Genomic DNA, 15,469 nt, shown 5'->3' with positions numbered 1-15,469 from the left:
TTCTGTCACCCAGGTTGGAGTGCAGGAGTGCAATCATAGCTCACTGTAGCCTGGAATTTTTGGGCTCAAGCCATCCTCCTGCTTCAACCTCCCAAGTAGCTGGGACTACAGGTGTACAACACCATACCTGGCTAATTATTTTTTATTTCTGTAGAGATGGGATCTCACTGTGTTGCTCGGGCTGGCCTCCAGCTCCTGGGCTCAAGCCATCCTCCTGCCTTAGCCTCCCAAAATGTTGGGATTGCAGGCGTGAGCCACCATGCCTGGTCCCCTATTGAACTCTTATGGTATGGCTGGGCATAACACAAGTCTTCCATGGTGTGAAGGATAGAGGGCTTCTCAGTCACCTCATAGAAGCCCAGATTCTACAACTGGAGGGGACTCAGAATTCATGGAACTAGAACTTGCAGATGGGTTAGATAAACTTGTGTGCCACTCCAAGTGACTGGTTGTGTGCCTAGAGCATTGCATCCAGAAGTCTTACAATATCTGCCATGATTAGGAGAGGAAGTGGCATGTGAATGCTGCAGATTCACCTTCTCGGATCTCATTCGAATCCCTTCTTCATGGTGTGGGACTTCTAAAGTTGGAGATCTATTATTTTGCATCAGGGCCTTGTCTCTCTGTTAACATTTCTTTAAAATGCGTATGCCTCAGAGGGGTGTAACAAGAAGCTATTGAAGAATTCAGTGATTGATTGAGATTGATTGCCAAAAAGGGCCATTATCAGTTTTGCTGGTTCTGGAAAAAGAGTTTACTGCACCAGTATCTCTTAAAATAAATAGATGATCGCTTCCCTTAGGATCTGTTTACAAGACTGTCTTCCAAAGTGGCAGTTGGCTGAAAGGAAATGGGAGAACAGATTCGTCTGGTGGAAGGTGAGGTTGGAAGCTAGCGGTGTCCCCTAGCCAAAGTGCACCCTGCAATGGGAACACCAGGGGGCCAGAGGTACAGAGGCACTGACTACCTGTGGGAGGGCACAAGGCCAGCTCTACCTTTTCCTCTATTTAGAAGCCACCAGCTCTTGATCTCCCATCCAGAGAGCCTTGCTTGGTTTGTCTGCACAGGACACAGGCTTCTTTTTGGGGGAGCCCTGTATTCCTAGGACTGTTGCTAGCTCTTTGTGGGCCATGCCTCCATTGCCCACTTCTAGGGGGATTGGCTTGGGGACTGCAACCCCTTTGTTTCTTCAGACTGACAAGTGACGTGGTTCACTGGGCGGGAGGGTGGTGGGCAGGGGATCACACTGCTAATAGGTAAGAATGAGGCAGTGTATTGTGTGGATTGGGAATTCTAATGAGTCTGTCTCCCATGAATGCACTGAGTCTTTATAGAATTAGACTTTAAAGTCAAGAGCATAAGTCAATCTAGCTTGAATTAAAATAACTTAAATGGCTAAAAAATCCTCTGGTCAGGGCTGGGTGCAGTGGCTCATGCCTGTAATCCCAGCACTTTGGGAGGCTGAGGCAGGTGGATCATCAGGTCAGGAGATTGAGACCATCCTGGCTAACATGGTGAAACCCTGTCTCTACTAAAAATACAAAAAATTTAGCTGGGCGTGGTGGCGGGTGCTTGTAGTCCCAGCTACTCAGGAGGCTGAGGCAGGAGAATGGTGTGAACCCAGGAGGTGGAGCTCGCAGTGAGCCACGATCGTGCCACTGCACTCCCGCCTGGCTGACAGAGTGAGACTCTGTCTCAAAAAAAAAAAAAAAAAAAAAAAAAGAATCCTCTGATCCTCTGGTCAGATTGATCAATTTTCCCTAAAGAGAACGAAAGGGGAGGAAAGAGAAACATTTATTATGTGGGTCAGTTAGACCCTAGTGAGTCCCAAACAAGTAGATAAGTGGTTTGAAACAGGCTAGTGATCCTGGGACTCAGCCCCAGCGCTAAGGTTATATTGGGTTAGAGGCATCATTTGCCCATTCATTCATTCTACACTCATTTGGCAGTTATCACGGGCCAGCCCCTAAGGCTATGGTGATGAAGAGGATATAGGTCGTGTTCGAACAGAGCTCCGAGTTGAGTGAAGAGTACAGATAAGAATGGGAGATTTCAACAGGATGCAAGAAGAGCTAAGAGAAGCATACACAGTAGGACCTGGAGGCCTCAGTATTCTTACTTGTAAAAGGGAAAGATCCTTTTTACAAAGAAGTCCCAAGTCACTGGAGTAGCAAAAGCTGTCCCAAGTAGTACAGTGGCCAGGGAGTACTCATCCTGAAACAGATAGCAAAGGATGGTCCCCAGAACTCACCATGGGATATGGGCTGCCTGGAAAAGTCAACAGGTTCTTACATCTGCAGGGCATCGCTTACATTTCAAAGCATAGTCATATTCAGTGTCTCATTTGATCATCCTTGTCCCTTGTGACAAGGGCAGGGTAGAGGACTGTTATCCTAAAGGAACTAAAATCACATGGTCAGCTGGTGGCAGAGCTGGTAGCTGAATCCAAGTGTACCTTGCTGGCTCATTCCATGAGGTGAACTGGATGGAAGATGAATTTGGGGAGTTAGGTTGGAGCAGAGATGAGGAGAGCACTGAGATTTCAATGGTGCATACATCCTTCCCTCCCTCTCTCCCTCCATCCCTTGCTTCCCTTTTCTTCCTTTCCACTAGGAAATCCTTCCTAAGGGCTGATCATGGGCACTGTGCTACCCCAGACTGTGCTGAACTCTTTTCTGGGCTGGCAGCAAGTCCGGGTCAAAGCTAGAACTCAAATCCTTGTCCAAGCCTCTTTCCATAATACCAGGTGGGATGTTCTCCCAGGAGTCAGGTAGGAAGAATATGAAAGGCCGGGCCCATCCCAGGGCAAGGGAAGATGGCAGAATCCTGGGCTTCATCACCGGGAGGAGGGCAGAACGCCTAGCCCAGCCTGCCCCTCCCCTCCCACAGAGGAGGGACTCACCTGTTTTGTAGTGGGGAGGCAGCAGGTGCCTGTACCCCTGGGAATGTCCCATCCTGGAGCCCACTGTGTGGACTGGATGTGATGGTGACTATGTGACTTATGCTGGGGAGTAGGAGGGGGAATTGTAGCTGCTTGCTATGGCAAGGAGCAGCCTGCTGCCGTTGAAAGCAAACAGCATCCACAACAGCCAGCACTTCAGGGGTAGACATGCTGCTTTCTGCCCAAAGGCCACTGCAGTCCGAGTGACTTCCGGGATCCTCCCTATATACTGGATCCTTGTGGACATGGGAGTTATGGAAAGGCAAATTCCATGTTGGCATAAGGAAAAACCACTCACCAGCCTGGGCAACATGGTGAAACCCCATCTCTACAAAAGGTACAAAAATTAGTTGGGTGCCTGTAGTCCCAGGCGTGCACCTCCATGCTCAACTAATTTTTGTATCTTTTGTAGAGACAAGAGGCTGAGGCAGGAGGATCACCTGAGCCTGGGGAGGTTGAAGCTGCAGTGAACTATGATGGCACCACTGCAATCCAGCCTGGGTGACAAAGTGAGACCCTGTCACAAAAAAAGAAGGAGAAGGAGAAGAGCCACTCAATTGTCCGAGTTTTCTGTGACTATAGAATGCGGCCCCTGAGTCAAACAAGATCCTGTCACTGGAGATGTTTATTTATTTTTATTTTTATTTTTTTTTGAGGCGGAGTCTCGCTCTGTCACCCAGGCTGGAGTGCAGTGGTGCAATCTCGGCTCACTGCAAGCTCCGCCTCCCGGGTTCACGCCATTCTCCTGCCTCAGCCTCCCAAGTAGCTGGGACTACAGGCGCCCGCCACCTCGCCCGGCTAGTTTTTTGTATTTTTAGTAGAGACGGGGTTTCACCATGTTAGCCAGGATGGTCTCGATCTCCTGACCTCGTGATCCGCCCGTCTCGGCCTCCCAAAGTGCTGGGATTACAGGCTTGAGCCACCGCGCCCGGCCATACTGGAGATGTTTATATGAAATTGTCTTTGTTCTTAAAATTAAAAAGTATTTTATTTTATTTTACTGAAGCATTTAAGCAAAAGATAACTCACAAATAGGGAATTTGGGGTTAGGACACCTTGGTCCAGTCCTAGACCAGCAGCTTCATGACTGTGTGATCCCTGTCACTTAGTGGGACAGATCACTTGATGCCTGGACTATATGTCTTCCCATGTGAGAGACACTGACTTCAGAGAGCTCTTGGGAGGCCCAAGGGAGGCAAACTTGCAGAAAAAAGCACCAAAGGCTGTTGAAGGCTGTGCACTTGCTGGTAGTTTATTATTGTTGTCATGGAGGGTTCCGTCCAACCTACAGCAGGTGATGACTAAAATTCTACCATTAGCAATTCGTTCTTTGAGGTTAGACATTGCTCCACCACCTGGGGTTTCCTATTCTGGAAAGAGAGGATAGCAGGAAAGCAGGAGCGCGTGGGGACAGTGTGGGGAAGGAGACAAAATTCTAGATGATGGGAAAAGAAGTTTCCAGAATGAAAGTCAAGGTGAGGGGGTAGGCATACAGCTAAATGTGCTCATCTGGCCAAACTCTGGGTTGGGCCTAGGGAAGGCATGTATCCTCAGAGAGAGATACTTGTCTCTGTTTTCTAGCCAAAGCCCCTTGGGAGCCGCCCTCTGTGTCCTGCAGTCGGACCTGTGCCTTTTGAGTGGCAGTCCAGCTCAGACCTAGCTCTTGGCTAAATAGATACTGTCTGTGGGAGCTGTTGGGACTGAGAGCTCTCTGCAGGGGGCGTCAGGCAGCAGGAGCCGGCTCCCCAAGGCTTGGCAGGAGGAGTCATTGCCCCTTTTCCTTGATTCTGCCTTGACCTTGGGTAACCTGGCAGATGGCCAGTGTCTTAAGAGATGTGGTGGGTGTGTGTGCCCAGAAGAGAAGCTGTGAGGTTTCTCCAGGCAGTTTTCTTCTGCAAACACAGCACCAACTTCAGGACAAGGCTGGGGCGTAGCCAGTATGGTGCCAACTACAGGGGGAGTGCAGTGTCACTGGGGCAGCAGGGGTAGACCAGACACCCAGCTAGGATATTTTAGGTTTAGGATAGCTAAACAGAAGGGTGGTTTACTAGCTCAGCTCCTGCTGCCATCGGGCAGCTGTGAAGGGGGAAGGTGAGGAATGAGGTTTCACAGTTTTCTTGGGAAGTCTGGGATTTCTGGTGAAACAGGAATTCAGAGAAACAGCCCTTCCCAGGTCTGTCTTGGATGACACAAAGACGATACCAGATGACTTGAGTGCTTTTTCCCTGCCCACCATGATCCCCTATTGTGGGACAAAGCAGCAGAGAAGCCCGGGCCTGTAATAGGTGGATGCCTGATTTCTGTCCTGTGAGAGAGGCAGGGTTGGAATTGGAAAGCCCACTGGACAAGTCCTTAGCACTGCCACTTGCTGGCTATGTTTTAACCTTGGCCATGTCATGAGTGGTCTTCAAGAGTGAGTTTGCTCCCCAAGGCTGGGTGCGATGGCTCACACCTGTACTCCCAGCACTTTGGGAGGCTGAGGTGGGTGGATCACTTGAGGTTGAGAGTTCGAGACCAGCCTAGCCAACATGGTGAAACCCTGACTCTGCTAAAAATACAAAAATTAGCCAAGCAAGGTGGCCCATGCCTGTAATTCCACCTACTCGGGATGCTGAGGCATGAGAATTGCTTGAACCTGGGAGGTGGAGGTTGCAGTGTACTCAAACGGTGCCACTCCACTCCACCCTAGGTGACAGACTGAGACTCCATCTCAAATTAAAAAAAAAAAAAAAGTGTGTTTGAGTTTGTTCCCTGAGAAGGGAAACTAATTCTCTCACGCCTCCCTCCCAGGAATGTTGTAAGGACTTCGAGATCATGGATGTGGAAGATGCTTTGTACAGCCGGGAAGTACAATAGTCACATAAGGTGGTCTTGATGGCTTCCTGTCGGAGCAACTTCCCATCTGCTTCCCCGCTCTGCCCACTCTTTCCAACCCCCATGGGAGCTGCAGCAGCTGCAAGTTCCTCCCTCTCTAATGGGCTATCCTGGGGCTTGCAGGACTCCCTGGGATGGGTGGGGCTGCAGAGAGGTCTGTGAGGCCCTGGGGAGAGGCTGGGTAAAGCCAGAGCTCCACCTCCTGCCGGTGCCTACCTCTAAAGAGAATGATGAAGCACTGAGAACACTGACCGAAATCAATTAGAGAAATCAATGGCCCTGAGTGCAGTATGCATTTCTTCCCTCCTAGCCCAGTCCCACCCAGCCTGCCCCAACAGCCCTGTTCGTTCTTTGGGATCAGATGGTTTATTTAAATTCCTGCTGGTCTCCATTCCCAGACTACTGTGCTCATTCCAGGCTGTGACTCTGGGATCTGGAGTGTGGAGGGAATGTTGGGGAGGGGTCAACCTGCCAGTAGGAGGGAGGCAGGGGCTGGGAAAGCCCATGCATGACCCAGGCCCAGGGCACTTAGCTGGGCACCAAGCTGGGCACCTGAAAGAATCTTTTCTAGGCTCTAGACTTGAACTCCAAAGGTTACGCCACACAAAGTCCACAGTAAATATTTTATTTATCTTTTAAATAAAAAATAAAGTGCTTGGCTGGGCGTCGTGGCTCACACCTGCAATTCCAGCACTTTGGGAGACTGGGTAGGGGGCATGGATCACCTGAGGTCGAGAGTTCGAGACCAGCCTGGCCAACATGGTGAAACCTTGTCTCTACTAAAAATACAAAAATTAGCTGGGTGTGGTGGTGGGTGCCTGTAATCTCAGCTACTTGGGAGGCTGAGGCAGGAGAATCACTTGAACCTGGGAGGTGGAGCTTGTGGTAAGCTGAGATTGTGCCACTGCACTCTAGCACTCTAGCCTGGGCGACAGAGTGAGACTCTGTTTCAAAAAAAAGAAGGTCACTTTCAGGATATGCTTAATTTTTTTAGAATAAAAAATAAAACAAGGTCCAGAGTAAAGATTTTTTTTTTTTTTTGAGACGGAGTCTCACTCTGTCGCCCAGGCTGGAGTGCAGTGGCACTATCTCGGCTCACTGCAAGCTCTGCCTCGTGGTTTCAGGCCATTCTCCTGCCTCAGCCTCCCAAGTAGCTGAGACTACAGGCGCCTGCTACCAAGCCCGACTAATGTTTTTGTATTTTTAGTAGAGACAGGGTTTCCCTGTGTTAGCCAGGATGGTCTTGATCTCCTGACCTCGTGATCTGCCTGCCTCGGCCTCGCAAAGTGCTGGGATTACAGGCGTGAGCCACCGCGCCTGGGTCACAGTAAAGATTTTAAAAGCAATTTCAGGCTGGGCACAGTGGCTCGGACCTGTAATCCCAGCACTTCGTCAGGGTGAGGCAGGAGGATGGCTTGAGGCTAGGAGTTCAAGACCAGCCTGGGTAACATATGGAGGCCTCATCTCTGTTAAGTAAATAAATAAGCCAGGTGCAGGCCTGTAGTCTCAGCAACTAGGGAGGCTGAGGGCCAAGGATGACTTGAGCCCAGGAAGTCAAGGCCACAGTGAGCTATGATTGCACCACTGAACTCCAACCTGGGTGACAGAAACGTCTCAAAAAAAAAAAAAATTATGTTGATTCTCATGATATTTTCACACTGTTGCTGGACAGGGAAGGGAGGAAGAGGGTATCTCAGGTATTCTGAAGGGGAATATAAACATGTGTGGGCCTGGAAAGCCACCACTTTTCTTGTTGATACAAGGCACAGAACTTACCCATGAGGGTTGCTGGATCCTGACTGCCCGAGTTTGAATCCAGATTCTGCCACTTAAAATATGACCTTGGGCGGCTGAATCACTTCTCTTGCCTCTCCTCTCTCATTTGAAAATGAGGCTATTAATAGTACCTAATAATAGCCATCGAGTTATTACAAAAATTGAAGGAGTATTAACATGTATCTAGCCATAAAGTTGGCTACTTTAATTATTATTTTTCCAAGGACAAAAGCTGAGCCGCTAGGCTGGTCACTTTGTCTTGGCCTGGCGACTTTCCCTGTGTTCCAGCATCATGCTGATTCATCCTTAACACTGCTTCTAACAACCCTCTCCCTCTGTCCACGCCCACTGCCACTCCCTGTTGGGCCCTCATTACCTCCGCCTGGGACTGTTAAAATCGCCTCCTAATTGGCCCCTGGTCTCTATCCCTCACACAGTTATCAGATCAATCTTCCTAAAACATTATTCTCATCATGACACTTGCCTGTTCAAAAACCTTCAGTGGCTCCTGGTGTGTGAGTCTGAAGACTGTAAGGCTTAGTTCTCCACTTGAGCACCCCAACTGGACCCTCTAGTTCTTCCCCAACCTGTGCCCTTGGCTCCTCCCACCCACTGGATTGTTCCTTTCCTGAGAACTTTCTCTTTTTTTGAGGCAGGGTCTCGCTCCGTTGCCCAGGCTGGAGTGCAGTAGTGGGATCTCGACTCACTGTAACCTCTGCCTCCCAGGTTCAAGTGATGCTCCTGCTTCAGCCTCCCGAGTAGCTGGAACTACAGGTGTGCACCACCACACCCGGATAAGTTTTCTGTATTTTTTGCAGAGACGGGGTTTCACCATGTTAGTCAGGCTGGTCTGGAACTGCCAACCTCAGGTGATCTGCCCACCTCTGCCTCCCAGAGTGCTGGGATTACAGGCATGAGCCACCGTGCCCAGCCTCCTGAGACCTTTCTAACCACTGTGCTCTTGCCTCCGCTGTTTGCTTGCCTGGAGTGTCCTCCTCTGTGCTCAGCCAATTCTACCCATCCTTCCAGCTCCAGCTTGAATCCTACCCCTAGCAAGTTCTCTCTGACTGCACTCCTGAAAGTCAGTGGTACCAACTCTTCCTTTCTCTCACTGTGCCTTTGGTTTTTTCAGTATCTTCTCATAGCTACACGCCTGACTCTATAAATGCTTCCAGGGCAGGGGCAGTCTTGCTGTATTCCCCAGAGCCTTTGTCACTGTGCTGGGGCCAGAGAAGGCATTCAATAAGTCTGTGCTGATGGATTGATTGTGGGGTGCCCTGGATCAGGCTCTGTCCCATAGACGAGGACGCTTCCACCTTGCCAGTTCTGTGGCTCCTGACAGTCTGAGCTGGATGTGAGACACCTTCTTTTGACTGCTGGTCGATTTTTATCTCATGGGTCAGGGAACCCTCAGCCTTCTTCCCTTCACAAAGGAATGAGACTGTGGTCAGTGATCAGTGTGGCCCAGGCCTGGGTGCGCATGTGTATGTGTGTTGGGGTGGAGCTGCAACGCCCTCCCCTCTGCTGGTCCTTCTTCCCTCTCCTGCTGTCCAGAGAACCCACTCCATAAACAGAGAGGACTAGACAGATAAGAGAAAGGGAAGGAATGGAAGGTTTCGGTGTTCCCTTTCCCTCCTCTGCAGATTCGGACTCTGGGATCTGTGATGGGGAGGGGCTGTGAGCAGGAGGCTCAGCTGCCAGTGAGCTCAGGAGCACTGGAATGAGCCAGGAAGGCTGTAAAAGGCCTCAGGCACTATGGAGTGTGTGGAAGTGTGTTGGTGGGCCTAGGGCTTGCTTCCTACCTGCTAGAGACTTCGCCTTTCCCTGTGACTACCTCTTGCGACATCTGCTCAGTAGTCTCTGTTGCCCTTGAACCCCCATAGCTTTTTATTTCTGCTCTCATTTGCCCCTTAGGTTTTATTGCCTTGTCACAGGTCCTTAATTCTTCTTGTAGAACCCAGAGTAAACCAGTAAACAACTTTATATGGGCAAGGCATTGTACTAGCCACTTTGTATAGTATCTCATCTAATTTCTACGAGGTTGGTTTATTATCTTTTTTAATCCCCATTTTATAGATGAGATGACTGAGGTTCAGAAGTCCTCTTATCTATAAGGTGGTATAGTACGTGTCCAACTGTGTTTCCTCTGTAGATCCTGGCACAAGGGGGGTCCTTCCTCACGGCAGATGCTCTGGACATACGGGAAGATGCTATTTTGAAGAGCAGCTTGGGTTGAGTGTTGGGGTGGGCAGAGGGTGGGGTGTCATGGGATATGTTTGTATAGGCAGTAGGTAAGAGAGGGTCCAAGGTCAGAGCGCCCTGTAGCCACACGAGCTGAATGCTGGTGGTGACTCATTGGTGTTCTCTACTGTCTTTGGGATGGCTGGGTGATCTTGGGTCCTAGAAGGGTCACTTACCTCCTGCTACTGGAATCCTCTCTCCTACTCCCGAATGGGAACTCAGAGCCATCCCCAGGGCTTCATTGCTGCTTTCTCATTTTCTGGATAGGTGGGAGGGGAGAACTACCATATATGATTCAGCGAGTTTCCCTCATTATGCTCAAATGAGGTTAAAAGAAAGTGAAATTCTTTTTTTTTTGTGTGTGTGTGTGTGGGGAAGGGGAGAGGGATATGCTGAGCAGAAATTCTGGAGTTTGGAGCAGGGTCCTTGGAAGAGGGAAAGCCTGCGTGAGATTCCGAAACGGGTGGTGGTGGGGAATATTTGGACAACCAGAAGACCCTGGAAGTCAGGGAGGGGGGAGTGGGGAGAACATTCACTTAGGCCAGGCTCCCAGCCTCGGGCCTCCAGGCCCAGACTGCCTGGCAGTGTAATTCCTGTCAAGTTTTATCTTTTAACCTACACTTATCCAAAGCCAGTTCCTTACACTCCCCAATTTTTGGAAAAAAAGCCAAGAGACCTGGTCAGATGCGAAGTCACTTCCCAGAACAGGAGAGGCTTGGAGGAATGACAGGGAGAGCAGGCCTAAAGGTGGCTTTCCACAACTCCAATCCCTAAGCCCTCTGTCCCAGACTCGCCACTACCCAGCTAGGGCCTAGGCTCTAAGCAGGCACCACTGGATGGCTGGAGAAGATGGAGGGAGGAAAGTCGATGCCCCAGGACGGACCACAGGAAAGCGGCGTTCACAGGAGACCCGCTCTCTGTGCTTCCAAGGCCAGGAGCAGCCGCCTTCCCGCCCAAATCCGCAAGATGGAAGTTGCTCCCTCTAGCTTTCCCAATAGCTAAGGCTGCTGGTTTTGTGAGTGACCCATCCCTTCTCGTCCAAGTCGATTTCTAGCATTTACTGGATTCCAGAGTCTTGTTATTTAAGAATGCATCTTAACCGGTACTACTTAATTCATCTTACGTGCAGCCCAGATTCAGTTTTGGGCAGCACGAAAAGTTTCCGAGGCGCTGCGCGTACCCCACCCCAGTACACCGCGTGTGCGAGCCGAGCTGCGCGCGAGGAACGTGGCGCCAAGGCCGGGGGATGCCTGATAGCTCCCCGGCATCCCGGGTGCCCGGCTGCGTGGGTGTGAGCCCTCGCGCGACCGCGGGCCCGCGTCTCTCCCGCTCTCACCGGAACGTGACCGCAGCCGTACCTCTCCTCCAGCCCTTTCCCAGCTAGACGCTTCCTTTTTGATCCTTCTGGACGTTTATTGTAAATTCTGTGACTAAAACACGCCGGTGAGCCCGGCCCACCGACAGATCGATCAATCGCCCCCTTCCCGGCTAAGCGGGGAGGAAACACTCCACCCTGGAGCCTCGGGAGCCGGGAGCTGCCTTGGGACGAGCTCCTCGGAGCCCAACAGGCCGCGGAGCCCCGGCCCGGGTCGGTCTCCGGGCGCTCCTGCCGGGGTGGGGTGCAAGCCTCTGCCCGATCCCTCTGGGGCGACTCGGGCAGGTTCGCTGGCCTCCGAGGAGGTGGTCAGGGCGCCCCGGCGCAGCAGGCTTCTTTCCGAGCCCGGGGAGAGGAGAACGACTGGGGGGGAAGGGGCGTCTCGAAGGGGTGGAGGCCGGAGCGGGCGGGAGGCGAGCGCGCCGCGGGCGTGAGGGCAAAGTTCCCGAGGTCCGCGCGGAGAGCACACGTGTATGTGCGCGCGGGGTAGGCCGGGGCCGGCAGGCTGCACTGGGGTCGGGGGCGCGCGGGGCCGGCGCCGGAGGGTATACTTCCTTTCCCCGGCACCATTGGGGAGACGCTCTGTCGGCCTCGGCTCCCGGGCGCAGGGACGCCTCAGCCTACGGAGGGTGGAGCCCCCCGTCAGACCCCGGCCACCAGGCTAGGATTTTTCTAGCGCCCTGCCCCCCGCGCCCCCGGATGGCTCGGGCGCCACGGACTCCGCGCCCTCCAGCCTCAGCTCAGCTCCCCAGGCTTCCCAGACCCGGCGGCGCAGGGGGCGGGGGCGGGGGCGGGGGCAGTGGGGGTTGGAGGGCGCAGCCCGTCCCCAGGGTGGGGAGCGCTGCGCGGTGAGGAGGAGGAGGGTGCCGACGCTTGGGTGGGTTCGAGCCCGAGCCGTAGCAGGGGGAGTCAGTCAGTTTCCAGCCAAGGCAGCAGGTCAGTCCCAGGAAGGGCGGGCGATTGAGCCGAGGGAGCCGGCGGCTGGGCTCTCCTCTCTGCCCGCGATTCCCGGCGCCTCCGCCACCGCCACCGCCACCGCCGTGTCGTCGCCGCCGCTGCAGAGCATCGCCGCTCCGCCGCGCTCCCGCGCCCCGCGCCGCCAGCCGCCTGGGAGCCTGAGCGCCGAGCCCGGGGCGGAGGAGAGGGGCGCGGGCTCGAGAGCCGAGGCGAGGGAGCCGCGAAGGGGGAAGGGGGCGGGCGGAGGGAGGAGCAGGGAGAGTGGGAGAAGGGGGAGGGAGAGAGGAGAGCTAGGGAGAGCTGGAGAGAGCGAGAGCAAAGAGCGAGCGAGGGAGAGGAGAGAGGGAGAGAGAAAGACACACGCACGCAGAGACACACGGTCACTGGAATTCCATTAGAAAAAAGTGAGCCGAGCAAGGGTTAGCGGGAGATTTTTTTTGAATCTTGTCTTCGTCTTGGTGCGAAAGAAGCGACTCCAGTCTCTCGTCCTCGAAGCTCCGACTGGATTGTTCCTGGGCGCTGACACCCGTCGGTGGATTTCATTCCTATTTGCATTTTATTCCGACCCCCTCCCTCGCCGCTTCCTTCCAGCCCTTTACTCGCAAATCGCCTCTCTCCCCACCTCACCAAGCCCTCCTGGGAAGCGCAGGGGAATTGGACCCGCGGGGACTCACGCCTTCCCGGACGATTGGAAGGGAGGGCTGACCCCAGGACCGGGCTCTTGGCTTAGAAAGCCGATACACAGATACGCGTATATTTGATTGTAGCGGGCAAGGGGGGCGTCGAGAGGCAGCCCACCGCCCTCCTCTCACCCCACCCCCTCCAGCCAGAGGCGAGAATCGCAGGACTCGGGATCTTCATCGGGTGGACTAGCTGGGATCTCCGCATTGGATTTGGGGCTGATTACCACTGCTTGACTATTATTGTTGTTATTATTATTTGTTTTTACCCAAGGGAGAAAGACAAAAAACGGTGGGATTTATTTAACATGATCTTGGCAAACGCCTTCTGCCTCTTCTTCTTTCTAGGTGAGTACCTGCGGGCGGCGAGCTCAGGGAGAGGCGAGAAGCCGGGGAGGCGGGGGGCGAGCGGAGCGCCGGCGGGGGGCTGGCGGGAGGCCGGCGGGGAGAGCGCGCCGTGGAGCGAGCCGGGCCCGGCGCTGGCGAACCGAGCGGGGCCGGGCAGCGGGGACGCGGACGAGGGACCGGAGCCGCGGCTGGCTGGCGACGTGGGGGGGTCGGGAGGGAGACTCAACATCCGAACCGGCCCCGCAGACCCGCACACACACACACACCCGCGCTCGCTCACATGCCAGTATAGCGCTCATCTCCCCCGAAATAATGGGTTCGAATTGCGGCAACTTAAGGAAAAAAAATATCGAACTCTTGATCTGCAAGGAGGGAGGGAGGGAGAGGCTCCGAGGCGTGGAAAGAACAGTCCTGCCGGGTCCGCCTTTCCTGGTCTGCTCCCTGAGTCGGTCGTGGTGGAGGGCGCGGGTTTCTCGGGCGGCTACTGCTTGGACATCGCAGGGGGCGGGGGGAGCGCTGGCAGTCACTCCCCACCTGCCAGCCGCGCCTGGCAAATGCAGCCCGCGTCCCCAAGCCCTGAGCCCCTAACCGGCGGCTCCACTCCCTGGAACACTTTTCAAGTTTCTCCCTACCCAGTCCCGAGCCAGATGGGTAGGCGGGAGCGGAGGGTTGTGAGCAGCCGTTCCCGGCCTTCCCTCCTCCACCTCTGGGGGCCGCGGACCCCCGTGACTGGTGGGAAGAGACCGGAGGGAGGCCAAAGTTTGCTTCCTCCATTGAAGAGGGTGGGAGGCGAGGGAGGAAAAACGGGTCTTAACAAAGACCACTGCTCCTTTTGTAAGAGCCCCCCCTCCCGACCCCGCCTCCAGGACAGGGAGGAGGGGCTGCCTGGCGCCCCGAGCCCCACGCAGTTTCTTTTCCACACAGAATTCCCAGCCCCTCGCTACCTTAGCTTAAGCTAGGTGAACTCTCAGCTGCTTGGGAAATGGGTCTAGAGAAGGAGGGAGGTGAGGAATCTCCGGAGGGAGGTGAGGAAAGGCGGGCGTTTGCAAGGCTGTGCACCACCGAGGTCCCAGGCAGGGCTGCTGCGAGGGAGTAGATGCTCCCATAGAGGGAGCTGGGTAACTACTGCGTGTGTGTGTGTCTGTGTGTGTGTGTTTGTAAGGAGCACACGTCTGCTTCAGTGAGGGTGCAGTTCTACCACCTTGGCTTGCTGTGTAGCCAGTGTTAAAGCAGGCTGCCCAGCCAGGGTCATGATCGCACCCTCTCCCTCCTGCAGCAGGGGATCCGGGAAGGCCCTGAGTGGGGAGGTAGGAGGTGGTTACAGGAGGATGTGTGTGGTCGAAGAAGTGCCCACCAGACTAGGATAAGGGACCGGAGTCATTGGGTGTCCACACAGGCTCTGGACTCTCTGCCTGTCCCCTATGCTTCCTGCCAGGTGCGAGTCTCCAACGGGGCAAGGCCCTGCTCTGGTGTGTGGCCTTAGAGGTCCTGCCTCCCTCAGCCAGAGGCAGCTTTTGTCTGGGGTGGGAGGGGCTCATCGAGGAAGCTGGAAGGTGCTCTGGGCCGGCTGTGATCCCGAAGCCCTTTCTGACAACCCTGGCAAGTGGACTCTCGTTCTGAAGGGGCTACTATAAAATCTGACCTTTTCTTCCACCGCTGGCTTGAAAACCCAGCCTTCTGGGTCTAAGCATGATCAGGGCCAAGGGGAAAAAAAATTGTATTTCAGGCAAAGCAGCCCGATTGTCTACTGCTGAGCTGCACACCCCAGGATGGGCAGGGCTCCCAGGTGTGGGTACCATCTGGGGTCGGGGGCTGGAGAAGAGCAGTGTGGGCCCCTGGTCATTGCAGGCAGGCTTTCTTCAGCCAGGCAGGCTGAGGAGTCCACCTTTCTCCTTCTCAGAAGTGGGTGTGTATGCGTGTGCTTGGGGGATGATCAGAGAGGCCCATCCCAATGTCTGCAACCCTGGAGGCTGAGTGTTGAGAGGTGGGGGTGAGAGCAGAAGAGCAGCAGGCTCAGCATCCCCTTGGGTCACAGCCCTTCAGTTTCCTTTCCCGGAGAAGTCCCCTTCCAAAGCTGGGCTGAGTGGAGTGACCACAGATATTGAAAGGCTCTGGGTTAGGCCAGTGGAAAGGAAGGGATGGGTTGGTGTTTAGGAAACTTCAGCCCTGGGGCCCTTTTCCTGGCAGGGAGTTGGTTGAAAATTCCACTGAGTGGGTCGGTGGAGGGTGGGGGGAGGTTTTGCTGGGGCTTGAGACTTGGTAGTCAATTTCAGCTGG

At 54.1% G+C, this 15,469-nt stretch overlaps 1 protein-coding gene across 5 annotated transcripts in view; it reads left to right on the top strand.

The window, feature by feature from the left end:
• Nucleotides 1–15,469, top strand: part of GFRA2 (GDNF family receptor alpha 2) — a 169,691-nt gene that overhangs the window by 57,020 nt on the left and 97,202 nt on the right. For 3 of the 5 annotated variants that reach the window (XM_033227230.1, XM_033227221.1, XM_033227193.1), the window contains exon 1: nucleotides 12,460–13,192. The exons of the other annotated variants lie outside the window; for them this stretch is intronic. In XM_033227230.1, coding sequence (XP_033083121.1) covers nucleotides 13,153–13,192 — 40 coding nt within the window. In that variant the 5' untranslated portion in view covers nucleotides 12,460–13,152. Of the gene's footprint in view, nucleotides 1–12,459; nucleotides 13,193–15,469 lie in introns of those variants that run through there. 5 annotated transcript variants of the gene reach the window in all.

This window comes from Trachypithecus francoisi, unplaced genomic scaffold (assembly GCF_009764315.1).
Source record: "Trachypithecus francoisi isolate TF-2019V2 unplaced genomic scaffold, Tfra_2.0 Contig01440, whole genome shotgun sequence".
Lineage (NCBI taxonomy): Eukaryota > Metazoa > Chordata > Mammalia > Primates > Cercopithecidae > Trachypithecus > Trachypithecus francoisi.
This window is presented reverse-complemented; position numbering and strand designations above follow the sequence as displayed.